Source organism: Melanostigma gelatinosum (genome assembly GCF_949748355.1).
Source record: "Melanostigma gelatinosum genome assembly, chromosome: 6".
Taxonomy (NCBI): domain Eukaryota; kingdom Metazoa; phylum Chordata; class Actinopteri; order Perciformes; family Zoarcidae; genus Melanostigma; species Melanostigma gelatinosum.
Genome location: NC_136639.1, coordinates 12984158 through 12996529, shown reverse-complemented (window position 1 = coordinate 12996529; position 12372 = coordinate 12984158). Strand labels below are relative to the sequence as shown.

Here is a 12372-nt window from a genome sequence, read left to right as displayed (position 1 = left end):
AGACACATCCACTCTTTAATCATACTTCTCTTTGCTGCTTCCTGTTTAGCGCTGGAGAAATTATGAAAAAACTATTGATTGTTGACAATGTTCATGTCATTGAACTTACGATAAAATACAACGTGAATGATTTCATCAGAAGGTCAAGATGAGAAAAATACAGATTTAAGACGGCTCGGACTACGTTTTATGATCACCTTACAACAAATGATGTAGATACTCGAGCGTGACACAACTCCAGCAACACTTACAAAATGTTTCTGCAACACTAAAATCTCATGAAAAGTAATTTGGTGTGAGGCCGACATTAATCAGACACACTCCCTCTCACAGTCACCTTTAGTCTTTCTCTTTTCCTCCTATTCTTTGGCTGTCATGCTGCAGAGCCAGAAAAATGTAACCGCAGGCGAGCTGGCACACAGACAAACACACAGTCTCATTGTGTCTCTCCCTCTCACACACTTACCCCTTTCGGCCCCGCAGCACTGACCCAGGATGAACCCACATTTGCTGCCAGTGTAAATGAGTCAATGCAACGTTTTTTGTGACCCTGCTCCTGATCTGAGTGTTAACATGGGTCTGACACTACTTGGCTTTGGTATACAAGGTAAACACAGGTGTCTACAATTGTTATTGTTTTGGGATTGTAGTACTATAGAACAAATATGATTCCACTGCATCCCAATAGTATTGACTGCAAAGTCTAGACATCTCAAGTCTTACGTTACACTCTTATACTCATACTCTGCTGAGTAGGTTATTAAGTGATTGGCTGCAATCTGCTGTCCCTCCAGGACCCTGAGGCGGAGCAAGAAAGATTATAGCTGACCCCTCTCACCCTGGACACAAACTCTTTGAGTCCCTTCCCTCTGTCAGGAGGCTTCGGTCCATCAGGACCTCACGCCACAAAAACTGACCCCCACTGACTCGGACTCTTCCATCCCCAGGACAGTGACTCGCAGTTACACACCCTTGCACAACTCTTCTCTTTAAATATAAACGTCATACTTTAATAACATATTTGGTTGAACGTACACGACATTTGTTTGTTTGTTTATCATATTCTCTATTTTTAAATTATAGCGTTTCATTTTGCACGATTTGTTTATTAAAATAACATAATTCATTTTAGTAAAATTGATTTCACTGAATTGTCCTGCAGCTTTAAATTCACTTCATTCAGGTGTGAAGTGATGTCAATAAAAAAAGCAGAGTTAGGGGCGCTGTAAAGTTGAGGCAGACTGCGCCGACCCAACTCATTGAGAAGTTTGAAAATACATACGGTGCATTATGAAACTGTGGCGGGTCTAACTAGACTGTAGGTAATTAATGGCAACACAGGATAAATCATGGAAAATGAGAAGCGTGGCAGTTTTCCTTTTGTATCAAGCAGCAAAAAAGTTGTTGCATGACGAGTTTGAGTGACATGCGCAAATCACAATGTTGATGCTCAAACGATATATTGTGCAGCAGAGTATTTTTACAAACTGGGACGATTACTGCATGGTAAATACCTGGTTAAGTCATTTTAAACATCCCAGCCATTGTGTTTCAAGATGTTAAGCTGAATTCTAGCTCAGCACTTTTACTTCTAAAAAGGTAAAAAAAAAAAAACAAGGCTTAGGTGTTTGAATGATACTAATTACAAATGTACTCGCAAAATGCTACTGGCAACCAGCAGTACCAACAGTCACTGATCTGGCAAATATTCCCTCCCGCCACACGCCCACTGCTACTGTCATCAAATGTACCATGATGAAAACGTAGACACACACAGACATGATTGTCACCCCTGCACTTACAGCAGTCAACAGCATTATCAAGAGGTCGCTCTCATGTGACAGTGCTCTAAAGGGACTGGGAAGTAAACACTGCCAAAGGGGAACAACTCTCAAGGTGGAGGGCATTTGGTCCCAAACGTCATCTGAATATATTTACATCCACTTAACATTACATGTCGTGCATAAAAGATGGGTTAATACTTGCTTCAATACAAGTTTCATGATGAGCAAGCTTCAATTCACAAATCCATTTGTTCCTCCTTCACATATTTTTCATTTTTGGGCTTCTTTATACAGCAGAGACATCAAAGCTTGAATGATTGGTGATATTACTGCTGATATTACTGCTGATATTATTGGTGTGTGTGTGTGGGCGTGTTTTACCCATTTTTTGGGAACATAATTATGTTAACACAGTGACATTGTGGGCACTCGCCTTCCTTATGGGGACAAAATGCATGTCCCCATAACGTAAATCATAAAATTCTTGGGTGAAGACTCCAGAAAATGAATGTAAGTCAAGGGTAATGCTCTCAAAAGTCATGAAAACACAACTGTGTGTGTGTGTGTGCGTGCGTGTCTGTCAGCTCTTCAGTTTTTTGTATACTGCTCATATGTTTGCTTTATCTGCATCTGCAAATATAGTCATGCACGTGCAAATATGTGCATGTGCACGTGTGTCTGCTGGCATGTGTATGTGTACATTTATGAAAGTGACACTCACCAACTCCTTCTTCTTCATGCACTCCATGAGGATGATGAACAGATGTTGGGCCTGTGTGCGGCTGTAGGTGAAAGTCTTCTGGATGGTCACCAGCAACTGGTCTCTTAGAGACTCGTTAATTATGCTGCAGAGGTGCAGAGAAAAAAAAAGAGAGTGTCAGGAAAGGGGTCGGATAGAGGAAGGAGAATAAAACAGTGAGGGGGGAGGCAGGCTAATTAGATTTGCTTGTCAGTAAGTGAAACCAAGGTTGACTGGAGCTCTCAGTCCAACTGTCTCAGGGTCCTTGGTGAGATGCGATTCTGCAGGTTTACCTTAATCTGTAACTTGATATATGAAGCTATGAAATGTAATTCTGAAAAAAGTCTATTCTAAATTCATGGTGTGTCTTATGATGAATACAACCAAAAAAGTCTACTGTGTTATTTTTAAAGTAACACATTAGCACATTTCACAAAATGTATACATTTTTGCAAGTTGCTGCATCAGGTTTAACATCTTTTTCCCAAAAAAGCATATGTGAAAAAATAACACTTTTGCTGTCATGTACAGTACACATGAAATTGTATACTTGTTATGTTTGATCTAAGCCACATTGTTTGATGAACACTAATATACTAAAAACATCAGAAATTCTGATTACCAACAACCTTTTCCACATCGGATAAACACAGTATTAGTAAGTGTTTGCCCTTGGATTGTAGAATAACGTGCACATGTGAGTGCATACCCTCCATCCTCAGAGTATTTGTGTCCGAAGGCCAAGATGTCTGAGGCCCTGCCGCTGCCATCACACACAACCACAGGGATGGGCGGTGTGTCCCTGAGGTACTCCAGCACAATGGAGATCACATTAGGGCCTCCCTCTACGATCAGAGCCACCACCGGCACCCCCTGACCAATACCTGCACATGAAAACAAGTGGGTGGTTTTAGAAAGGACAACAGGGATGAACAACACAGAAAAGAGGACAGAAATGTGAGGAAAGAAGAGGGAAGTTAAGAATAGAAAAAAAAACAGAACAAATAAGTTTTATTAGATCAGCAAGACTTGACACCTGTGATGTCTCATAACTGTATTGCCAAGACACTTTCTAATTATGGTAAAGAGGTTTATTTTTAAAACACCGGTACCAAAAATAACCAGCCCACTCTGTGCTTTGTTTCGTGGTTCTGTGGCATGGATGTGTGTGCGTGTGTGTGTGTGTGTGTGTGTGTGTGTGTGTGTGTGTGTGTGTGTGTGTGTGTGTGTGTGTGTGTGTGTGTGTGTGTGTGTGTGTGTGTGTGTGTGAGAGAGATTCAGTGATAAACCCCACGCTGTTCTACACAAAAAAAGGCTCCTTGCCTGCTAATCATTGTCTATTTACGGTACCTGTGCATGTTTAGCAGGTTGGTGTTTCTGCACATGGTGAGACTATGTACAGGAGAAGGTACTGTAGATATGAAATGTATTGCAAAACTCTCAAAGGAATTTCCTGCTTGTGTTCCTCCTTTTCCTGCTTCTTGTTTCCGTTCCGTATTGTATTTCTCATCATACCACTGAACGTTGCCTTCAAGCCACAATAAACCCCAGAGTCCAATTATCTCTTACCCCCCTATGTTCTTTCCCTTTTTAGTGGTCTCAGTTCAATCCATTTCCTAAACCCTCCTTCCCTCATCCTGCCCTTTCCTGATCTCTGTCTCACTTCCTGTCTTTCTATCGACACTCCGTTCTCCTTTCGCCCTCCCGTTCTGCATCATGAGGTTGTTTTCAGACGGGTGTTTTGATTCTTCGAATTCAAAAGCTGTGTAACTGCTGGATCTTCCCCGCCCTGCACCCTCATCCTGGTCTGCATAATTCACACGGGAGAAAGCGTCTCTTAAACACGCAGGCAGACGAGCGCAGATGTGTGCTTACATACTGCATGCCCATACACACACACACACAAACATAAGCACACGCACACATTCAGAACCACCACCATTACGCTTTGCCTCACACAGCCTCGTGCGGCCTTGCAACAGGGACAGTTACATAAGGAGGATATTTTAAGGGCCTTGCCCACTTCAAAGAGGTAAAACGTCAGTGTGCCACTACACATCACACGACCATACATCAACAGAGCTGAATGTGAGAGAAGCAGACTGATAACTTGCATTTTGTATCTGGTTCTTCCATTTCTTTTGGATGTCTATTTCTGCTGTTACCTGCATGTGTGTGAGCTTGCACTTTGTGTCAGATCAAGCATTGATATTGATGACTCGTGAGCTTTGGAGGCAGCGCGGCAGTGTCCAAAGTAGATTATTGTTCAACTAAGGAGCAGATGAGGAGGGCAAAGCACAGCTGTGTCATGGCTATAATTGGTAGCACGAAAACACACACACACACACACACACACATACACACACACACACACATACTCACACAAATATAGATAGAGGCACACACAAGTAAACAAACCACAGATGAAATAGAATTCTCTTCTGCCCGACTACCCCACCAAAAAAAATGAGCACATTTCCTGATGGCTCTTGACCTCTACATTCACAGTCCTTTTTTTTCTAATCAAGAGCTTTGACTACTGTATTTATTCCTGAGGGAACTGCGATGTATCAATATGGCAGCCCGTTCATTCAAATTAAAGCTGCATGTCCACCCAGCCCAAATGCAGAAACATGTTATCCTGTTTGCCCCTGTGAGTGCCCTTTAACTCACATAAATGGCACCAAAATAATATTTTGACGCTAAATGCCTTTATATTTTACTGGACCTAATGGTTATAATTGTAATAATTCAATGAGAAATGTGTCTGTGAGAGAAAAACGTTTTGCATAAATATGTAGTGTAATGTATTTATTTAAAGTTTTTCTGGATTCATGGACACATTTTAATTGGGACTGCCACTAAAAAACTGCCACAGTCCAGGAGTGTTCCTGGGAGCTTGACTGGGAATTAAATCACTAAACATAGAAGTGTTAACACTCTGCCAACTGCTGCTTGTGCTGAATTTACCATTTTATACTTTTTTAAGTTAAATCCCATGTTGTTGGAAAGCTGAGAGTCCTTTGAATAATTATCTCTGTAGAGGCGGATTCTGTGGTCTGAATTTTCACAGGTGGTTGAATAAGTCGGCACTTTCAGAAGAATACCTATTGTTCTCGATGAAAATGTGAACCCATAGCTGGAGAGCTAATCAGTTTTTTGAGTATTTAGTGAAGATGCAATCCTTCTTTCTGGAGTTCACCAAGTGTTTCATCTGCCAAAGTATGTCTGTGTTTTATTCTCCTCATTACTCTGCTTCTACATTCCATCAACTTTTCTTTATGTTTGCTCATCCAGAAGTGAGGTGGGACAGGAAAATGTACTCTCGTGATAAATTAAACTTTAATAAATGAATTATAGTGGAAACAACGTTGTATCTTTTACAAACAAGTGCAGAGGTGTACTCCAGGGTGTGTCAGTACACACAGACATCGCTGTTGGGTTTAGGCACAGATGTAACTGAGACCACAACTACACCAAGCTGTGATGCAGACAGAATATTTCAAACAGATACATATAAAATGTATGTACCTAATGGACAGTTAAGAGTAGGACCAAATATAATCTATATCCTGTTCTTTTAAAAGTCTCTCTTATAAGGGTGGAAGTCTGGGTGCTATACAAAATGTAAATATATACCGCGTACACTTGGTGGCTAGTTTAACTATCTGAAAGGTATTGAATAATGCAAGCAAAATAATTCAAACTAAATCACTGTTGCAACACTGTGCATTTCATAAAATACACATTCCACACAATAAACCTGATATACACTCTGTACTGTCTCCCTCCACACACCTCAGCCTTTCCACCAACTATTCTTGGAATGCTTGTATCCATGGACCATTCACACACTCCAACGCATCAGATAACACAATCGGCAAACCCCTACTCTCTCCCTTGTCTCTGGATCTCATACAGTTTTAACCCAGTGCCGCAGGCTGCAGCCCACACCTCATCTCTCAGGAGGGAAATTACCGTGAAACCGTGTGAAAAAGCAGAGGCAGACAAAAAGGAGAGAGGTGGTCGATGAGACTCCGTGGCCACAACTTTCTATATTATCCCGTCTGGAAATAGGGAGGGAGAGAGGAGCTTGAAAGCAAGACACACACAACATGCTTAAATGGTCCTAATTAAGGATCCAGCGATGACTCATCCTCTGCGTGTGTGTCTCTGTGTGCGTGGGTGTGTGTGAGTGTCTGCGAGTTTGTCCTTGTATGTGTCAAATTTGTATCAGCATGACTGGATGAGGTGTGTTACAGTATGTGGGTCGGTGTCTTCGCACCTCCCCCCCCCCCCCCACCACTTGCCAACACACACACACCAAAAATGTCAAAAGTAAAGCACGCTCCCTCACACAAACATCGTTATTCTAGCGAGGACCAAAGCAGACAGGAGAAATCTGTGAAGGGGACATGACTCGACAGGCAACAGAACAAAAGGTTAGGGGGCAAGGTTTCTCTTAAACTTTACTTTTCCAGTCGTGTTGTGACATCAACATATGTTGTCTTTTTTTTTCATTCTAAATCAGATGGTCTGTGCCACCTTTTTACCAGTCATTTTAGTCAAGTTGTAGCGTTACCAAGGCCGTGAGCCAGAGAGAATGAATCACGAATGGTCACGATTTGTGTGTTGGCGTGTGTGTGAGTCTGTGTATCCGCTTTTGTGAGAGCTATGTCTATGAAAAAATTAAAGCCTTGATTTGTTAGTTAGTTACTGTAAATATGTTTGTGAGTTAAACAATTGTACTTAAGGCAATGTATCATCCCACAAAGTCAAAACAAGTGTAAATAAAGTGAAAGTGTATAAAATGTCATGTGGATAAATGGGGTCTGTTTACTTGACTTGTCCTTGCCACAACCCTTTTGGATTCAGCTCATACGACAGCTACAAGATACAGTGTGTATCTCTAGTCTGCACTGACTTCAAATGATCCATAAAAGGTACAATAAACATGTCATCACGTCACAAGCGCTACAGTCAGCCTCTGAGTAGTCGTAAAAACTCTGTGAACCATTGGAGATGCAGAAAGTCAGGTTTGTTGTATAGCCCATAATCACAGTTAAAATGGTGTTTGTCACAAATATGAAGAAACAATTGGTAAAAAAAATAACTGTATATGACAAAAATAAAAATAGAGGACAAGAAATTGCTTTTTGTGCAGACTTATTTAATTGTTAAATAGTGTGCATAAGGGACATCCCTGACCTTCTCACCACTAAGGGTTCTGTTAAGAGCCCCTTTCATCCAAAGTACCGTTTTTGAGTAAGAATAAGAGTAACAATAAGAGTTATAAGAGTTATAAGAGTTCTTCAAGGATTGTTGAAATTAAAGGTGTTAAAAGGAATGCCCACAATCCAGCCCACACCCCCTCAAACACTGTGATAGGAACCATGATTGTTGCGGGTTACGCTAAACCACAAGAGATAAAATCCTTGGAATATAACAAATTCTGGGTGGAACCATTACACCAAAGAAGTGTTCTCTATAGAACCGCTCATGGGGTTTCCCAGGTAAAACTCTTTATGTTGGGGTCTGGGTAGAACCCTATTAATTAAAGGGTTTCAGGTGGAACCTCTATAAATGATTTTAACTGGAAGGAAAATGGGTTCTCAGATGAGGACTAGCCGAAAAACCCTATGTGTTTAGTTAGCACCTTTATATCTAAGGGTGTACCTGGAGAAGAAGTTGTGTATCCAACCTGGCTCTGTTATCTCTCCCCCACAGGGCTGAACACTCTGGCAGTTCTTGTTTGTCTTTTTTTGTGTCCATTTGTGCACGAACACACCTTATCCCAAATTACTTTTACTGTCCCCATGCTGTCTCTGTACGCTCATTCTCAAATGCCAGAAAATATTTTATCAGCTGAGCCACTCCCAGAGTCAGTTCAGCCCCATTGATTTAATAAACAAATTTCCCCTAGTATCTATCTATCTAAATAGTCATCGGTGCAGTACCATCACTGGGACCAAAACCACCAACCAGGGGACTCTATATTAATTTGTATGACTCATGTATAGTTCTCTAGAGATCTGAATTTAAAAAAAAAATTCACACCACAATTTATAAGCTTTACTAAGCTTTTCCTGCTATTTGTGCTTTTTTTGGATATATCTCTGAGCCGGATTCAAACTGAAAATGCAGTTATTTGATACGTGTCAAAGAACAAGAGCCACCAAGGCATCCGGTTGGTCACGCAGTTGGACAGAGCAAAAAAGGGGAGATATTATAAGCTGTATCTGGAAAATCGTGAGTTTGTTCAGGCATTTATAGTGGTTGAAAGAAGAGTACCGGTACTACTACCCTGTGGACTTCCCATGCACCAATAATAATAATAATATAATCTCTTCTGTATCGGCTGCTCCGCGGTGGAGGTCACAATGTCATGGCTAATCTGCAACGCAAGGCCTTTTGGCTTCTGGATTCAATTACTAGAGCAACTTCATCTCTTACCTCTGCTGTGACTAATGAACAGACTGCTTTAGCAGGGCCAGTGAAGGTTACACAGTAGACACAGAGTTTAAATGCACACACATTCAATACACAAAGCACTTATGCGCACATTTCAATATTCTATGGAATTTAAGTGAACTGGACAAGGGCACACTCAAGGTGCCTCGTTTATTCTTGCAGACTTTATCTAAACTTGCACAAATGAATGACGTTATTTCCTCTTTGGGCCTGGCATGTACATCCAATTTAAGATTTTCACATTTGCAAAAAAGAAAATACAGCAATGTGTGAGTGAATAAGATGCAGGGGATTCTATTCATTTCTTGTTTCATTATTTCAATTTTAAGAGAGAAAAAGATTAGATGTCCTTACTCTCCTTACACCTCGAGGTGGTATGTCGTCTCACTGCCTGTATCCTCCACAGAGGCATCACACTTTCTTCGCGCTTTATATTATTCTCTTCCCCCTCGGCTCACACTCGATCCCTTTTTCTGTGTCTTCATTTTCTCACTCTCCTTTCTTCCTCTTTTACTTGTCATCTCTCTGAGGCAGGTGTGTGATTAAAAAGCATTGCAGCCACATGGAGACATGTCAAAAGAGCAGTGCAGTGGCTGAGTGAGCTGTGCTGAATGGTGCCAATCGTTTTATTGATTTTCTTTATCTTTGAGTTTGAAAATATCTGCGAGCTTCAAGAGATGGTAAGTACAGGTTAAATAGGAAACATGTCTCTGTGTGTATTTGCCCTCACACTACAAAATAGAGTGTGTTGGAATATGAGCAACCATATTTTAAATTAGCAATGCTTTGTCCCTCTGTTTACATGTGAAGCGTGCTGTGCTGCCTCAGCTGAATCCTTGTCACGGTTATCCAGGCTCATTTGCATCTGCATCTCGGACCACGTCTGGCTGAACAAGTGACGAGAGAGCCATGCATGTACGGCAGGGCAAAGCGCTGAGCATTTACTCTGGCGTCTGAATGTGCTGGCTCCAGTCCATCCACCACACTCCTCCCAACCCCCAGTTTCCTGTCTGAAGCCATTTATTTTGTTTACCACCAACCAGAGCTGTCCCTTCAATAGTCTTGTCCACTTTCCACTGAAGAGGGCACACAACCCATGAGGCGACACCTTACACAACATCAAATCTACAGTCATACAGGAGGTATGCAGAGGGAAGGCACAGGTCTTGTCACCAAAGGTGGTGTTCAGAGGTTTAGGAACTGCCCAACTGTGCTCCAATGATGAGATTTGACAGGTGCCAATGGTGCTACCATAATTTGAAATGGCAATGTGCAATGTGCAAAATGACCACAAATATCTTTTGGCAAAAGGAAATTGAAATGTAACAAGGTATTAGGAAAAGTATCATGACCTAGAAGATTTGTTAAGACATTGTTTGCAATATCAAAGCTATATCTAGAGGGTCGTCAGACCAAAACACAATTACATTTGATATTTACAATTGACTCCCACATTTAAAAACGGTGTTATATTGTGGAGCAAATTTGATTGCTACAGCATTTCCGGCACTCACATGGTGATAGCCGTTGCATGGAAAATTGCACGCAGGCACAGTAGGATTAGCTACAGGATTGCCCAGACATCACAAAAATACCACAGGGGGAGATTACACATATCTATCCACCACGCTTCTTTCATCTTGTGTTTGTGTGCCGAGTGTGTGACTGTGAGTTAAAATAAAAAAAGAGAAGAAAAAAAAGCTTGTGGTTACGTGTGGCCCACATCTTAGGCCATTCAAACTAAACTGCTTTTTTTCCTCTTCACATTCTTTATCCTTCTTTCCTTGACAGGACCTCAGGCTATACTCTTGGATCCCACAGCAGCGCTGCTGTGGGGACAATTGATGCACTCTTTGATTGACCGTGGACAGGTAATCGAATTAAGAAATGCTCCTTGTCTGCCAACCCTTCAGAGGTGAATGAGTAAGTGAAAGATACTCGTGTGTACGCACAACATGGTACAGTAGAGTAAACAGACGCATACAGTAATCTCACACTGGGGCTGCTCATTTGCATGAAAACCGGTGCAACAAAAATTGTTGCGAGATTCATACAACAAGAAAATGGACATGTGGCTGGTTTGTCAACAGTGTGTTTAACTCCTTCGTGTGTATGTTAACCTCTTTTGGGAGTACAAATGTCCCTTTGTTGATATGTAGAGTGGCAGCTGTGCTATGGAATTTCTTCCCAGATTAGGACACTTAAAATTAGCCTCAAATTTGGCAGCCATGCAAAAATGAAATTTCTTTCATTTCAATACCCCGTCTTATTATTCAGTGTATATGTGCAGCTGCCACACCTGTATGTTTTATTGGTCTATGCAACATTTTACACACTTGTCAAACTATTTGATTTGGTCATATACAACAAGTGGTTATAAACAGTGTGATGATCTTTATTCAGCTTCAAAATAGTGTTTATATAAATCTACCAACAACTAAATTCATGAAGTTCCTAAAAACCAATAGCTAGATTCATCACATGTTCAATATCATTTTAAAACAGTTCCAAGACAAAAGAAGTTGGTAAACTTGGTTTGATTCAGGTCACAGATACAAAATCACATCACGTTATATAAGACAAGTTAATAGTACTATTCTGATGAATACTATGGATCCATTTTGGCTGACACAGCACTTCACATCAAGAGGCAACTGTTGTCAACCTGACTGGCAGGTTATACAGTTGAAGCTGGTTCTCAGCTGAGGTTAAGGTTGGTGTCAGAGTGATAGCTCCGTGCTGTGATGGTCAACAGTAGATAAACAGCACACACAGTCACCTATCAGCTTGTTTCATGAACAGGGCAGTATCAGTGCTGGATCTAGGTATATGCTCAGATGATGGATAAAGCACGGATGGCGGAGTACATTCCCATCATATGGATGGTAGATGCTTGTATGACGACTGGGCGTCCCTTTGCCTTCCCAGCCCCTTTTGTATGAGTCCAGGCATAGGATGACAAAGGGAAGTCCATAGGTCACATGACTGGATGATGAAACGAGGAGGAAGTACATTTGTGTATCCTAACAACCCCAGGGACATTTCCGAAAAATGGTGTTGACAAAGTACGATTTGATTCATGATATTGCTCTCGACACTTGTAACCATGTATCCATTCCAAACATCTATCTCCTGACACACTCAGTTTTCACATAAGCATTGATGTTAAAATGTGTGCATTCATGTCACCCACCCTGAGGAAAGTATTATAAAATGCCTTTATGTTGACAACAGAAGACGGTAATAACAAATCATGGCCCCAAACAAAATGTCTCTGGCTCAGGTTTGTTCCCAGCACGTTCTACACAATGAGAGGCTGTTGAGAAATGTACTTAAAGGGTTTCAGCGAGGTTTGTGTGTGTTTGTGTCGTTGTTTGT

The 12372-nt window shown here is 41.2% G+C and overlaps 1 protein-coding gene across 9 annotated transcripts in view; it reads right to left on the bottom strand.

Annotated features, from left to right (window-relative positions):
- The window catches only part of trpm3 (transient receptor potential cation channel, subfamily M, member 3), a gene marked incomplete at both ends in the record, with an annotated part of 116361 nt that overhangs the window by 34434 nt on the left and 69555 nt on the right, over positions 1-12372 (bottom strand). For all 9 annotated transcript variants that reach the window (XM_079270877.1, XM_079270878.1, XM_079270885.1 and 6 more), the window contains 2 exons: positions 2506-2629; positions 3233-3407. In XM_079270877.1, coding sequence (XP_079127003.1) covers positions 2506-2629; positions 3233-3407 — 299 coding nt within the window. The remainder of the gene's footprint in view (positions 1-2505; positions 2630-3232; positions 3408-12372) is intronic.